General features: G+C 41.2%; 1 protein-coding gene across 7 annotated transcripts in view; it reads left to right on the top strand.

The window, feature by feature from the left end:
• COP1 (COP1 E3 ubiquitin ligase) overlaps positions 1 to 16862 on the top strand; it is a 130625-nt gene that overhangs the window by 91642 nt on the left and 22121 nt on the right. For all 7 annotated transcript variants that reach the window (XR_013957312.1, XM_080622431.1, XM_080622432.1 and 4 more), the window contains 2 exons: positions 2402 to 2526; positions 3633 to 3793. Coding sequence is in view for 6 of the 7 variants with exons in the window: in XM_080622431.1 (XP_080478557.1) it covers positions 2402 to 2526; positions 3633 to 3793 (286 nt within the window). In the remaining variant the exon portion in view is untranslated. The remainder of the gene's footprint in view (positions 1 to 2401; positions 2527 to 3632; positions 3794 to 16862) is intronic.

A 16862-nucleotide genomic window follows, 5' to 3' on the forward strand; every position in this document is an offset into this window, starting at 1 on the left:
AGCAGATTATTTTTATGTCTTCTGCAAATTGAGGAGAGGAGACAGCAGTAATGATTTCTTAAAAATCAAGCAGTAATTTTCTGATTTTTTTTTTTATTATATGTGTACTCAGATTCTCTAGATTTCTAGCTAAAGCTGTTCTATAGATTACATTGATTTAGTTTGCCTTGTAGAGTTGGTTTTTGACCTTAAGGATGTTCAAAACTGCTTGGTATTTAGCACAACTCATTGATTGCAGTGCTGATTTACAGAGAGACAGATTTAACAGAGCAGTGCCTCCGTGATATTTTTTGGAGAGGGTATGAAACCAGAAGAGCAGTGTAACACCAACAGGATCAATGACTTCTTCCTATCCTTGCGATCCAGTGGCGAATGACTTTCTTCTTTTATGGCATGCTACCCAATGCAAACATGGCTAGAGCTTGATGGGAAATTGTTAGTAGTAAAAGCATTCCATTAGTAACAGACTTTTAAGTGGTTTTATTTTAATGAAGAGGTCTAAAATGTATGCTACTAAAATACAGAGGTTAAGTGCCTATATATGTGATGTCTTCTTGGTGGCTTAGCCAATAGCAGAAGCTGTCACAGGAATCTGACAGCTTGTAGACCAGGGATTAGTGTTTTGCTGCTTTACTCTCCCTTCAGAAAAGTTTGGTTTCCAGGCAACTCTGAAGCTTTTAAAAGCAGTACTATGGAAGCTGTATTTAAAAATACAGCTGCCGTAATAGAACAGAATGCACCTCCCTGTACTTGTGGGCCAAAAAAGCAGTAGTGTACTTTTTTTTGCCCTTTCTGTGAGCTATGCTACTATTGTGATAGTAAGGACAAGAGAAGGGAAAGGACAGTGGGCAGCAGTGTAGGGTAGGATGAACATGGAACAAGCATCAGGCAGAGAAGCAGAATATTCTGTTTTAGGCCTACCCACCAGTCAAGACCTAGGATGAAGAATGCACTCCTGCTTAAGTCGCAGTATTACAGATGAAGTTCATACCTTTGTTCTGATCTGACCTCATACTGTTATTATAGATGAGCAACAAATCTTGCTGCAGCTTCTTTATCACTCTTTTGTCATTCCAGCTGTCATTGAGGGCAGGTAAGATTTTTGCAGTATAGTACAAGCTGCATCTCTCCACTTTTATGCTGTATTTTTAGGTAAATGTGACATAAGTGCAGGTCTGATGTCTTAGGATATTGGCAATATTTGGGTATTGGGTGAGATTTTTTCCCCTTCAACTCTAAATATTCAGAAAGCAGCAAGGTTGGGTGACATAACCTGCATGAGGGGAGTGTGGCCTGCTTCCCTTCCCTCTCACCCAGAAGCCTGATAGGCCCTGCTCCCAATATCTTTCAAATTTAAGATCAGAACAGCATTATGCCTTTCCTCAAGGGTGCTACATGGGGGTCTGGTCCCACTAGATCACCATTTGTATCCCTGCTGTGGAGTGTTTCACTATAAGTCAGCAAGTGCCAAAATATCAGAGCCTGGCAACTTCTAGAGAATAACACCTGTAAAGTAAGAGAGGGTCATGTCCTCTCAGGTTTGAGGTAAGAAATTAATCGTGTATCTTACTGAAACCTGGGGTATTCCTATTTCGGTTGAGCACTGACAGGCAGAGGAAGCTATCTCTGTCTCCTTTCTTTTGCCAAAGGGAAAGTGTTTGCAGAGTAAATAGAAACACATTTTCAAGGCAGGTATGTTTGCATGTGGGGGAACAATGGAAAACATCAATTTTGGTTTAATCCTAACAGAGTCTTTATATTTTTAATAGCAATATTTAGCTTTGCTGCCAAGGTGAAAAAAGTGGAAGATAGGGATCTGCATCCATTCAGTCTCAATTACATGTGAGAAAACCACATTAATGCTAATAGCAGCTCTGAGCCTCCATAGGTTTTTGTATGCTGCTGCTTGGTATTGGGCAGGAGGAGGAGAACATGCTTTCAGAGCAGCTTGAGAGGGAGGAGACTGCTTGCTTCCCAGGTTCTGTAAAAGCATGAATGAGGATTGCAGCCGGCGTGGAGAGCGGAACAGATTTTGTCCATGCTGTAGAGGCTTTAAAAAAAAAAAAACCAAAAAAAACCAGTATGTCCTAGATCTGTGAGGATCTAGAGGAGTCAGTGATAGCCCAAAGGCTGAAGAGTTCAGTGGAAGAGTGTGCAATTGATAGGAGGAAGGAAGAGTAATACTTGGGGAAGTTTTATTCAATCATAATGCAGGCTTCTAAAATAACATGATACCTTTCCAAGCTCAAGCTGAGTTGCATATGATTGAAAGTGTGATAAATCTCCTGGAGTGCACTAAGACTGCCTATGCTTACATTGCAAGTAGGGTGTTAAGGAGCAGGATTGCAAGCAAGGAGTTCCGGCTGCATGGCAGAAGGGTAACTTTAGGTATCGTTTTCAGGTCAACAGACAGTCAGCTGAAACTGTGGAACGTAGGGAAGCCTCACTGCTTGCGCTCCTTCAAGGGTCACATCAATGAGAAGAATTTTGTAGGGCTTGCATCCAATGGAGACTACATCGCCTGCGGTGAGTAGAGCATCCTTACAAATGCTAATGGGACTGCTTGGAGCTGGTGCTTCTCCAGTTGCAAAGCACACAAGCAGTTGTGCTACAACTGCATGGGCTTTTTAATAAAGGATTATTCTGAACCTTCAACCCTCTTTACCTTCCCAGGGAATGGTGTAAGGAGCCCTGACCTTAGGGGGTCTGTTGCCAGTTTCGTGTTTCAGATGAGTCATTTGTATATGATGATTCAGACTTGCTGTCACCAAAAATCAGCTACTAGTATAGTTGCTATTAATATGACTTATGTCTTTCAAGTTTAACAACTGACATAAACTCCTGCCTCTTTTTAAGGAAGGGCGGTAGCCTGGACCATACAAGGATCCTGTACTTGATAATACAGCATTCTGTGTGACAAAGCAATACATCCTCACTGTGAACAGTTCCCTAGAAGACTGAATTATCCTGAAGCAGTTACCCATTTGGCCGTTTCTGTCCTTTCACCATATAAGTTCTTAAGTTGGACTGTTTAACTTCTGTAAATCCACAGGTGGTGGTGGGAAAGCAGTGACAGACTGATAGCTGGGATGAGCAGGACAGCTGTGCCAGCACTGAAGGGAGGACCTGTGTATTTTCTGATCTCTGTACAGCTTGCAAGACAAAAATTGGGAAGGATTTGTTAATAAAGCCTGCGTATTGTCTAGTCTGTCTTACTTAAATCTCCACAGACCAAACTGTCATACTTGATTACAGCAAGAAAAACAAACGCTTACAGTGTTACCTGCCTTTGGGCTGTAACGCCAAGCAGGCTGGGTGTAGCAGTATTTCATGTGGTAGCGTAGATGCTCTGCTCTGCTCAAAATGCTCTGCTCTAAGGAAGTTATGGAAGACAGTTGGGATCCTGTATGTTTTGCAAGTATGCTGCAGCTGTCTTGTAATAAAACCTGGTCTTATTATTAAGCATTGCAAAAGTTTGCCATGGAGTGCTCCCAGTTGCCAGGGCACCATGAGCATGATAACTACAAAGAGGAAATGCCTGTTCTTGTCATAAACAGTGAAAGAGCTAAGAAGCCTTATTTCTGTTCCTGCTACCAGAACCTAATCTTGTGTATTTATTTACTTAATTCCAGGAAGTGAAAATAATTCCCTTTACCTATACTATAAAGGCCTCTCAAAGACACTGCTGACGTTCAAGTTTGATACAGTCAAAAGTGTCCTGGACAAGGACCGGAAAGAAGATGACACAAATGAGTTTGTGAGTGCTGTATGCTGGAGGGCACTACCAGATGGGGTAAGCTTTCTGCTCAGGCACCCAGCTGGGTCTGAAAGGGATGTCTCCTGCTTTCTCACTAAATAGCATTGCTGAGGGTTTGCACTTGGTATTTTCCTGTTTATAGGTATTGCAGATTAACATGAGAGCATGAAGATCTGCATGGTGACTGAAATGCTGGGGGATTTTGGGGGAGCGGAGACTACTGTGCTCTTAACTGTTCCACCTGGGTGTTTGAATTTCTCTCCTTGGCATCTGAAATCCCAGAAGCAGAATTATATTTCTGGCAATGTTTTTTGTGGGTGCATTAGCAGCACCTGCAGATACTTACTCTGGAGCCTTATCTCAGTGTGTCTATATGGGCTTGGTCATTAAAATAAAGCCCCCATGTTTTGATAAGGAGATATGTAAAAGAGGCAAGGCCAGGCTGCAGTCACTTCAACAACTGTTCCAGTGACAGTTATTATATGTAGCATGTGTATTAATGTTGCAGGCAGACCTGACACAACTTTTGAGAGTGGCCTTTCAGCACGGGGCTGTTCTGGAGAAAAAATATGCTGCTTTTAAATTCAGAGTGCTCTTGAAAACCTTACCAAAAAAAAACCAAAAAAAAACAAACCCAAACCCTTGAGCAAGTAACTCTCTTGTATGTGCAAGGGTTTGCAGATCAGATACTTAATGGGCTTGTTGGAGGGGGAGGAAAAGAGCTCATCCTAAGCAAGTCTTCTAAGTAGCTAAAGTGGAACATTGCCTGATTGATGTCCTGAAATTGTTGCATTCACAGAGATAGCATTTTGAATGGGTACCTTCTACCAGTCTGTTTCAATCTGAAGATACTGCCCCCACAACCATGATTCACTTGTCACTGACATAAACTCACTTCAGGTAGATGTTTCTGAATCAAATCAGAAATAAATCCGGGTGTCTGAAACTGTGCTTCGGATTTAAAAGTAAAAAGTGGGCTGTTGTGGTTTGAATAGTGGGTATGAGACTTGATGATGTAGGGTCACCAACTTATTTCTGGCTGAGATTTAGAAGGATTAAGGATACACAGATGAAGAGTGCCTGCTGGAAGTTGTGTCCATCTTTCTGCTGGATAAAAACATGCTGTGGGAGCCTGTGTGTCCAGGAACATTGTTCCGTAACTGTTCTCACTGAAGTGGTTCTGTTTTGTGTTGTTCTATCCACTGACCTCCTGAGCAGCTTTTCTGTGCCAGTAGACTAACAGTGATGTCTCAGTCCTGGTATTATTTCTGTTGCCATCCACTCCTTATCAGTCTTTTCTCCAGCTAATGTGCTTTACTCCTAAAGACCTGCTTAACTGACAGAAACTTTTGAGCTGCCATCAAGGGCTGTCAAGCAGCATGAAAAATATTGTGTGAAAATGTAATAGTTAAATCAGGCCCATCAAGATTGCACCAAATAACATTCAGGCTTCACTCCATTAAACAGAATTCAGAATCTGTTGCTATTTGGATAATTTCTTTTTTTCCATTGTTCCTCTGCTTTTCCCTGGGCTTCTCCTAAATTAGCTTGTTTCTTCTATGGCAGCCACGGTACCTGGCTCTCATTTGTAAAGAAAACAGCAAAAAGCTGTCTGTAATCTGAGAGCCACTGGCCAAATGTTTTGCTTCTGTGTTTTACCTCTGCCTGTGGTGTATACCATCCTGCTTTACATATCAAGTGAGCAGCCTTGCTTGCTTTTGCCAAGAGGCACTGATGCTTCCTTGCACCATATCTCCAGTCCCTCCAAGATGAGAAATACTCTTCACCGATACAGCGGCACATTTCGCTTCCCTCCCATACCAGTACATTGGTCCTCTCTGACCTAATTGAGACTTTGTTCATGTTCTTAGGAAATCAAATTACTGCACAGCCAAAGGTCGCTTATGTCCACGAAGTCTTGCTTGAATGATGAAACTCTTCTGTTCTCCATTTTGATAATGTTTCTTAAATTTGGCGTGAGATTTTTTTTCAAATGAGCTTCATATATACAGGCTTTCCTAAAAGCTGGCAAATTTTTTAGGCTGCTCAGATGAACTAGGGGAGGCCTTTGCTTTGCAGTGCTGTCATCATCTGTGGGAATCGGGGAACCCACAGCCTATTTCTGGCTTAATTTTAGACTTTGATCCTGGATGAATCACTCTGCCTTAGTTTCCTAATTATAAGATTTACCACACCTACCTTTCCCCACTGGTGATGATCATGCCTGCTCTTCAAAAGGGTGTGTGCATTGAAGCAGCTCCAGCCTAGCAGCTGTGCAGAGTCCAGTGCAGGGTGGCAAACAGGCCCCAGGGCCGCTTTATACTGCTGGAGGCATGGCTGTTTGTTTGTGCCTTGCTGGGCTGCTTCAAAGCTGTTTCACTTGTCTCTGTACCATGGTCACTGGGTCGTAGCTTCGGTTTGCTACCTGGAGTGTTTCTGAGGGGGGGTGGATGTAGGCACTGTGTGCCAGCTTTTCCACCAGGCTCCCCAGTGGAACAAACTGTATTGTTTTCAAAGATGGTTCTTTAATTAACCTTTTGAGATGAGTAAGTTTCAAATCTCTCAGTTATCTTGGGAAGCATGAGTACACATACTCCACTCCATGCACTTAAGTGCCAAATCTTGGATCCTAATTAAAACTTAACTTAAACTTTCAGATGAAATGTCATTGATTCTGTCTTAAATCTATTTTTATGTAATTCAAGCTTTTATTTCCTCCTGAGCCAAAGTCAAGCTGTGCCAACAGCCCTTTCCAGAACCCATTTTCCTCCCTACACCCTCCCCCTGCTCTCCTCCACCTTTGTGTTGGCTTTCCTTTGCTTACAAAGACAAAGGGACCTATTTTCTAGAGTTGTCACTCTTCCAACCACAGAGGTCCAGCCAGTGCTTTCTTTCCACCTGTGTCAAAGCCATAAGAATTGAGAGAAATTATCTCTAAGTGCTTATTAGCATTTAGCATCAGGATTACCCTCATAGCGCTTATTTCTAAATATTACCTAGCTTGCAGACTAATAATTTTGTTAGACTCTTTGGGACAGAAAAACCCAGGCAAACGAAAAAACCTCCTAGCAAGTGTGTCAGGAAGCAAACCTTTGCTCTGCTTCTTTCAATGCCGTGTTTTGGACACATGTAAATAGGCTGTTTAATATACTTTTAAATAGCACTTATTTACAGTTTGTGAGGAAAACCATTTCTTACTTCTCATTTTTCTCAATAAAATGGATCAATATTTAAAAGTAGAGAAAGCTTCAGGACACTTCTGGCCTAAGTGACCTGATAAATGAGAGTTGCACACAGAGATGCATTTCAGAACCTTTCCTGAGCCAAATCCTTTTCTTTCTCCAGTCAAGGATTTTATTATATACCTGGGCCATCCTTTGTTTCTGGCACCTTGACAAGAGTTAGCCAGCTTGATTGAAACCTGAATCTGGTCTTGATGAAGATTGGAAAATACATTCTTCTATTTCATTAGCATGTAAGCAGGTGACGCTCTTGCATATAGGGATGCTCTTGCATAGGGAAAGGAAATTATAGTACTGGTAGTAGCTCACTGCAGCTAGTTGAGTAGAGATGTTTTACCTATCTTGAGAGGGTCACTCCAGTTATGTCTAGGTACATGCATAGTAGCTGGAGGAGATTGGTTTGTGCTTTGTTTTCCCTTGTGTCCTACATGAACTTTTCTCCTCTACTAAGGGGGACACCTTTCATTTGGACCTGCTTTGCCATATTGCAGAGTTCAAGATGTGCCTCATACAGCTGTGTTAAATAATTGCATTTCAAGTAGCCCCTTTCCCAGTTGTGGTTAGTGTTTCTCAGAAAGAAGCTGTCAAAAGAGGAACCAAGGCTGAACCTGCTCCCAGGGCAGCAAAAAGGTATTACTGCTGAACACAGAAGCAATTTGATTATGTAGATTAAGCACGACTCAATCTATCATAATCAGTGTAAAGAAGCCATTTAATTTTGTACCTGTTTGCATGAGTATTCATTACTGATGATAAGCGGGTTAGCCAGGGAAGGATTTCTCAAGCTGAAATGTCAAGGCTTTGATAACCAGTGAGGAGATGCAGATAAAAGCAAGAGAATGCCATGCAAATTAGCTTAGGTAAAGCTTTATGTACATTTTTTATTTCTGGAGGGGTAAAGAAAGGAAATCCATTGAGAACAGTGCTGCAGACTTTAACCAAGTCATCTTGCTGCAGTAGGTGGGTGGTGGTACATGCTGGATGGATGCAGAGGTCTCCTGAAGCTTGGACAAAGGCTCTCAGAGCAGCAGCATGGGAGTGTTGTGAAAGCATCTTCTTTGCCTGATGGAGAGGAGCAGTAACCCATGTATGTGTTTTCTCACCTGGTCATTGCTTTTCAGATGTCAATTTAGGGGAGTCTTGAAACAGTCATCTAGCCATGAGTGAGAGAAGCAGGCTTTGGGACTCCAGGCTTCAGGTTGCCTTTAGGCACTGTCATATGGTGGAAGTATCTTCATAATTAATCTTGCATCTCTGAACTTCTCTTCATTAACCTAAAAGGATGAGAATATTCCTTTCAAACAGGTTTTTTTTGATGCATCTCTTCAGAAAATAAGCTTTTCTTCTGATTATTTTTCCTTTCCTCTGAGCATTCAGCTTTATTTCTTAATGAGGCCTGGCTTGAACTCTTTATATAGAAGCCTATAATCGTACCACAATAAGCTGGTCACTTGATAGGGCTGTAATCGTGTTCACTGATGAAAAGTAGCCGTCCTTTGTTTCCCAGTAGCCTAATAACTGGTACACAATGTATGCAGGAGCTAGTCAGAGACTCTGATAATTTACAATCAGCAAATTGGCTTCCTTCACTGGAATTAATTTAGCCAATACAAATTATTTCAGGAAGTGATTCATTGCCATTTAAAAGCACTAATTAATTTGGATGACTTAACGAAAATTAAAAATGAAACCTCCTTTGTCATTCCCAAATAACCAAATGCTTATTCATTGTCATTCTTAAGTGACTTGTAGGCTCTAACTATATTTCCCAGTTGTGTTGGGGCCCCACTCAAATGATTCTAGAGGAGGGCCACAAAGATGCCCAGAGAGTTGGAGCACATATTCTGTGAAAACATGCTGAGAGAGTTAGACTTGTTCAGCCTGGAGAAGAGAAGGCTCAGGGGAGACCTTTAAAGCAGCTTCCAGTGAGAAAAGAGGGCCTACAAGAAGTATGGAGAGGGATTTTTTACAAGGGCATGTAGTGATGATAGGACAAGGGGCAACGGCTTTAAACTGAAAGAGGGAAGGTTTAGGTTAGACATTAGAAAGAAATTCTTTACTGTGAGGTGGTAAGGAGCTGGCACAGGTTGCCCAGAGAAGCTGTGGCCTCACATCTTGATAATGTGATCTGTGGCAGTGTTCAAGGCCAGGTTGAGCGGGGCTTTGAGCAACCTGGTCTAATGGAAGGTGTCCCTGCCTGTGGCAGGGGGATTGGAACTACATAACCTTTAAGGTCCCTTCCCACCCAAACCATTCTGTGATTCTGTGATATCTCTTAAAATTTGAAATATGAATTTTAGTGGGATTTAGGTAGGGAAACAAGTGGAAGATTTGTTTTTGTTGTTCTGCTTTCTGCTGAAATTTTAAAGTCTCAAAATCAGTGAGAATTTTAACTTCCACTTTCAACTCAACTAGTTGTTCAGATGGTGGTAAAGATATACCTAGGTAATAATCTAAAGCTTACGAGATAAATGCCTGCCTGGAGTGATCAGACTCAAGTTGTCCATTGCCTGCCTCAGATGCCAGCTGTGGTACAGGTAGCAGTGTGAGTATCTCCAACCACAGTATTTTCAGAGAGGGCATCTGCTATTTTCTAACTCATCCTTTATTTCCTAAACTAGAGTTGGCTTATAGCATTCATGTGCAGCATCTCCCAGACTAGTTTTCTTGCAAGTTATTCTTCGGTGCAGTACCATGCTACTGCCTCATCCTGGAAACATGGTGGTCTTCATCTTCTCTGTCATGATTGAAATGCACAGCAGTTTGTGGGAGGCTAAGAATAATCAGCTTTTAAAAAAAGCAAGATGTGACTTTTATCAGGTTTATTCTACTGGTTTTTATCCCCTCCTGAAAATCTTCAAAGATTTTTCCCTCCTCCTGTGGAAGCTGTCTAAGCCCCATGGCATGTGTGCTGTGAAGCTCATAGCTGTCTGTGTGACGGCTTTCCACTCCTCTTGACATGCCCTGTGCTCTCTGACCGTTGGCAATGCTTTAAACAAGAAATTTTCTTTGACTGTGTTTTGCTTTGCTGCTTCGCACTTTCTTTAGGTAGTAAATGTATTTTATTTCTCTTCCATCCTACCTTTTTCATGTCTATTGCTCTCTTACTCATTTGAAAGTCTCAAGTCTTCATTAAAAACAAGTGGAACCCAGAATATACAAAGATGCATTATAAATGCTTGATTCCCTCCCCCCCAATTTTAGCACATTACTTTTGTATACCAACACACTGTATGTACTTTTTTAATATGCTGCTTGAAAGCTACTTACATATGCAGAATAACTTCTGCCTTGCTGATAAAAAAATGTCACAAGTTCAGTATATGTGCTCCTTTGTGCTGAACATGCTCATACACTTTCATACTCATATCTCTTCAAATGCTCATTTTGGGCTCTATTTTTTCTGTGGCTTAGAAGAATTAATTAGAAAATACTCAGGTGGCTAACAATATTTTACTCCCTGTCACAATCTTTGGAGTCCAACTGCAGAGAACTATGTAGGTGGGGGAAAGCATACTCTATTATTCATGCATTATATTGAAATCTCAGTGTGTTGACACTTCAGGCCTTGTGAAAGACCATCTTGATAATGTGATTATGCAAATGACAGGCTTTAGGAGAAAGTGTTTAATTTTGAGTCTTCTGTGGAAGAAGGAAAATTCTGGTCAATGTTTTTTCCTTACTGTTGTTTCCCTGGTTGCAGGGCATCCTTTTGTGCTTTCTCCCAGTGAAGGCAGTTGCTTGCTGGACTGCACTGCTGCTGCTGTCAAGTGTGGGCAGAGGTGAAGAAAGCCAAGTGATTCCCTGACAACCCTGACCTCTGTTCACTGTGCTCTTCCCATCTAGTGTGATTGCTTGGAAAAAACTGTATTGCCTCATTTGTTTTGCTGTTTCAGGGCTCAGGGTGGCACACAGCGGGTAGCTGGTACATCAGCACCTATGTTAACTCTTCCTTTCCTAGATGCAGAGCAGCTGACTGTGCTGCTGCTGCAGAGGGTATCGCTTTTGTTCAGTTCTGGAAGTTCAGGTCCCCTGTGGTACTGCAGCACTCTGATATCATTCTAGCTTCTATTTTAAGAATAGCTTCTCCAAGAAATGTAGGTGGCTCGTGGTTTTTTTTGTTGGTTTTAAGTTTACATTTGCACTTGGTTTCTATCTCTTCCTGCAAGGTGAGGCTTCCCTCCCCTCTCCCTCGCATAATCGCAAAAAATTGGTTGACGTTTTTTTTGAAGTGAAGGCAGATCAAAGTCATCCATGTTTCTTGAATGAAGGCAGCATTTACTCTTTCAGACTTCTACAGCTGATATTTGCTTACCAGTGTGTCTTTTTTAATGCCAAGAAAAGTAGGCAGTGTGCTGTAGACAGGACTGAGGTCTTCCTTGTTAGTCATCTCTGTTCTTGATCAAATGAATGACATAGAGGTCAACATAACTCTGAATGCTATTGACATTATAGTTCCAGTAGCTGCTCCTGATGGTGTAGCTGTAGAGATCATAGAATCAACTAGGTTGGAAAAGACTTTTAAGACCAAGTCCAACCATTACTTCAGGACTGCCAAGACCACCACTGAACCATACCACTGAGGGCCCCATCCACATGGTTTCTGAACACTTCCATGGACAGTGATTCCAGCACTTATCATGGGAAGCCTGTTCCTGTACCTCATTACCCTCTCTGAGAAGAATAATGGAGACAATGTGAGATAATGGATTGCAGTTCATTGCTGGTGCAAGCAGAGGTCCAAGCAGGCTCATGTTGTTTCCTAGGCTTCAAAAAAATGAGAGCATCCCAATGCAATCACAGTTTTTGTTGCTGAGATACACACAGTGAGCTGGGGATGCAAAGAAGTCTCTCTGCAGCTGTCGTTAAATTTATAAGAGGATGTTTGTCTCCTCTTGGGACTCTGCTGCCTTAGTAACCACCAATTATTTATTCAAGTGTGAGTTTTATAACAGATGAACCTAAGTCAGGAATTCACCTGGAACCTGGGCTTCATTCCTGACTCCGTCCTCAACTCCCCGCTGAACCATAGTGTTACAATGTACAAGCTGTGGAGTACAGCAGTATGTATTACTTGGCCCTTTTCTGTGTTCTGAACAGGGCAATTTAACAGCAAATTATTTGTATTGAGGTGATACTCAGGATTACCCTTATATTGGGGTGGAGAGAGAAAATGATTGGATATTAGGAAAATTTTTTTCACCAAAAAGATTGTCAAGCACTGGAATGGTCTGCTTAGGGAAGTGGTGGAGTCACCATCCCTGTACAGTATAAAAGACATGTAGATGTCATTGTCAGGGACATGATTTAGTAATGGATTTGGCAGTGCTAGGTTAATGGTTGGACTCTGATCTTAAAGGTCTTTTCCAACCTAAATGATTCTGTGACTCTGCTACAGGATCCAGGCAGGTTTTGTTGGCTGAGCCAACATATATTGCCTGATCTCAGACTCCGGCTAAAGCTGCTGTCTGAATCAGAGCATCTCCTACGTGAGCAGCTTTTGCTGTCTTCTTTTTTGAAGTGCCATCTGCTGAAGTCTCTGGTTGGCACAAAGTGCCAGTGAGATGAGGTCTGAATGCTCTGAGCTAAGCTCAGTAAGTTGGGCAGTATTCAGTGTTTTATGAAGCGGATGAAGGGAGTAATTTATTATAGGAGCTGCGGGGGTAAAGCTACGTTTCTCAAAACTTACTGGTAAAGGAGGACTCTGGTTTCAGACCAGCAAGAGCAAAGTCAGAGAGAGTGAAGTAGGTTTTGGAAAGCCATTGACATTGGGCTAACCACCACCTTTGAAGTTGGCTTCAGTGCAGCAGCAGAATTCTCACACTGAGTGTATTTGAAACCCTTGCTGCTGGTGGTCTGCTGTCACTGCTGTTTGAAGATGGGTATATAACCTCATTCCCTCTAAAAAGTGACGCTGCTTCAATTACAGTCAAAGCAACCTCATTTTTTTTTTTTTTTTTTTCCCATTCTCACAATACTGTAGTTTTGTTTTGGTTTTCTTCTGTTTTTCAGTGCATCTACTGATAGCAAGTCTTGCCAGGCCACCACTCTTCAGTAGTCGCAGCTCATGAGATGCATCAACCTTTTGCTCTAAACTCCTAATTAAGCAATTTTAATGGCAGGATTTAGTTTTTTACAGAGTTTGAATGAAGTTGAAAAAAAAAAAAAGAATTTTTTTTTTTTTTTCCCCAGCACAAGGTTTTGATCAGATAATTTAACCTCTGGGTGAAATGGAAATAGAAGCATTTATGCGCAGGTGGCTTTCTCTGCAAAAGCTTTACATAGGACTCTGCATTAATGTAGTTACTGCTTGGCTTTGGGCAACTGTTCTCAAGATTTTCGTATGCTTTCTGCCCTTCTTGTGACCAGCTTAGCCAATTGCATTGCATGTTAGTAAAGCAAGAATTAAGGCTTTTATGGCAGTCTTTGTGAAATCAGCTGCTCAGACTGGTTTTCCAACAGCAGCATTGATTTGTATCCTTTTAACCTATTTAAATAGACTTAGTTTCCTTTTGGTGATGTTCTGTCTAATTCCAGCTAGTGCTAGATGAGCTAGTTATGTGCATGGAGTGAAAATGGTCATTCCTTTGAAAGCAGTCTAGTGTCTGAATTGAAGCTACCTGGATATGTAATTAGGATATGTAATTATTTTATATAGGATACACACAGAATTATAATAATCCTTTCTAAGGAAGAGAAGACAGTTTGGAAGGAAAGTTATGTTTAGATATTTAATTAGTACCTTTCAGATGGAAAAGATACTATTAAATTTGGGGCTGTGCAGCTGAATGGAGTTCACTGTTGCTCAAGGTGTTTTGAATTCTGTGAGGGAAGAGCTGCTTCAAACAATTACATCTCTTATACGTTACTGTATATCATAATCACTTCTGAAACTCTTATCTAGTTGCTAAATCTGGAGATAAGTGAGCTGTTTGGTGCAGTACTAGATTTTCTAGTTTTACTTTAGTATGTCTGAAGTGACTATTAAGGTAAGCAGAGAGGTATAGCTAGGGCAGCCTTGGGGAGCTAGCAGATGAGACAGTGCATTGTTTCCCATTTATTTATAATAATGAGAGATACTGGAGGAAAGATAAGCAGTGCTACATATACTGGGAAGAACGGTTGGTTCAGATCCATTAAATAAATAAAAAAGTTCCTTTCACCTGTAATCTGCAGATAGCACATAAATTAGCTCCTGCAGGAGGAGGAGAAGCTGCTGCATTCCTCCTCACTACCAGTGCTAGCAGGGGCTCAGCTAACCAAGTCTCCCAGTGTAAATCAGGCATATATGATTTTTTTTGCCTTCCTAGTTTCTAGGTTGATTAGTTGAGACCTGGTTGCCTTTCTCCTCTACAAAGACTGCTCTGGCCACGTCTCTTCCAACCACCAAATAACAGCAAGCTAGTCTAGTCTGGGGAGTATGTGCTTGGGGGATGTCTTCACTTATTTAGGGTGGAATACCCTTGATTAAAATAGGAGGTTAATAGTGCTTCTGTGCGTGCCTTGCTTCGCAACTTTCATGTTAGCTTCAGGATTTGAAAAGATAAATTTGGGTCAGCAGGAGTAAAAAAAAGAGGAGAGAAGATGAGCTGGAAGTGAAATAAAAATGTCCTTATTTAGTACAAAAGGATTCATCTCACTGTCAGCTTTCTGTTTTTGGCTTTCTGTTGCTTGGCTTGACAATGCAAAAGAAGAAATTTAAATTGTTGGGAAATGGATGCAAAGCTGAAGTAAAACAGGAGTTAGCAGCTTGTGGAAATTTTCTTTAGTGTTAGAGCAGGCAGCAGCCTGCACTGGGAGCTTGGGAGTGTTCTTTGTTTCAAAACTCAATAATGTATCTGTTTACCTTGCCAAAAGTGAGCGAAGACCCACACTGTGAAAATTCACTCTGCTGATGCTCAGATGTTTGTATAAGAAAAATACTGCTTTAGAGATTTCTTTTGGCTTAATGTTTGGCTAAATTATGGTTGCAGCGTGAAGGGACGCAATTTGGCCACTGCTTTCCCAGAATATCCTTGAATGCAAACTCTGACCCTCTCCATGTCTGTTGGCCGCCCTCTGCAGCCATACTTCTTCCTGTCATAAGGCTCCTTGGTTTTCCCCCAAGAGCAGAGCTGTCTGAGCGTGGAAGTGGGGACAAGGGCAGTCTCCTCCTCAAACCCACTGTAATCACTAAGTCTTCAGCTTCAGCTGTTCATTGTGAACCTGGGAATTATCTGTTCTGGAGTTGGGAGGGGGGCTATGAAGGCACATTGTATTAAAGATCTTTAAAATTTCCATTGTTTGTGCGCATATTTGAAGGGTGTTTATGATGCAGACAGTTGTGTTCTCACCTAGGATTTTGTATTAATTTCGGATAACGTTTGAGTGGGGAATTTGAGCCCATTTGACTATAGATCAGAGTTAATGAAGTAATGAATGTGATGCATGCCAAGCCGCATCATCTGTCTCTCTCTGTCTGGACAAATGCTATGTATGTGCCCTGTGTGTGTCTTTTGGGGTTTCTTTTTTGTTTGGGGTTGTTTTGATTTGTTTGGGGTTTTTTGATGGTTTTTTTTGAGGGGGAGGGGTTTGGTTTTGTTTTGTTTTGGAGGGTGTTTTTTTAGAGGTCATTTCTTTGTACAATCTTTTATTTCTTCCTTGGATGCTATAGCTAGGGTAGTGGATGATCATGAACTCTTCATAGGAGCTTTTCTGCTTATGATTGTAGCAGTCCACAAGTCTCCTGTGGCAAGAAATAAGTCATATGTAGCCCTGACAGAGGACAGTTACTTTATTTTCTTATATCTACCATATTTTGTCCTGTATTGCTCACCATCTCTTCTCTGAAGCATTTGAGGCGTTGTCAGGCAGAGAGAATCCCCCACTCTCTGGCTTTGGCTCTGTGGTGTCTGAGGAGTGCGTGAGTCAACAATAGCATCTCTTCAGAAAAAATAGCTAAAATCAAGGGATGATGAAGCAGATTAGCTAAAAAAAAGAAAATAAAGTGCCAGAAGTGTTTGTCTTCCCTTGCTCTTTGTCAGCAGAGCTCAGGTTTATATTCTAATATTTATGTAGCTGAAGGATATTATAAAATCAAAGGTATTGTGTCACAACACAAGGGGTTTTGTGCACTCCTGGAATCTCTGTAGGAAAATCACAACTTTTTCTTTATATACGTGAGTCTTTTTAAACTTTTTTTTTTTTGTTTTTGCTGTTGGTGTCATAGGTACCTTAATGGATTCCTTGATTGTTGAGCTCCTTTTTTTGGTGCAGTAGTGTTAGTCTTCGCAAACATTCAAAATGACAAGGAGCGTTAAAAGTAGTCATTTCAATTGGAGATATCTAGAGATATTTTTTTTATGTATATATCCACTGTGTGAAAATAACTTGAACAGCAGCAGAATTATCCATTGTAAGAGACATGATTTTACTTGTGAATTGGATTTAAAGATAAAATCTGCCTACTTCCCAAGTTATGGATTTCCTATGCATTGCTCTGTTAAGATTAATCTAGAGCAAGACTTAATCCAGAACAAAGATGATTGAATTGTCCTTAAATGGTGATGTAGAACATTGCCCAGATCTCACTTTATTGAAAGCCTTTTTTGGTTTTGCAGTGCTGAGAAATCATGAGGTTATGAGAGCTGCTTGTGAGTACATCATATGAAGAAAGATGCTTTTTCCTCATTTTCTGGCTCATTAGAAAGTAAAATGCTTTCTGGGTTTTTTTTAGAATAAAGTTGTGAGGAGGTGTTGCATGGAATGGGGTAAATCTGTGTAGTATATTAGCTAAAAATTTTTGGCATGCAATAAGAGCGCCTCACTCCACCTGCAAAAGCCTATGATGGCTTAAAGGTGTGCCATTAACTGAGCCACTCCTG

The sequence above is a fragment of the Psittacula echo genome (assembly GCF_963264785.1).
Source record: "Psittacula echo genome assembly, chromosome: 7".
Taxonomy (NCBI): domain Eukaryota; kingdom Metazoa; phylum Chordata; class Aves; order Psittaciformes; family Psittacidae; genus Psittacula; species Psittacula echo.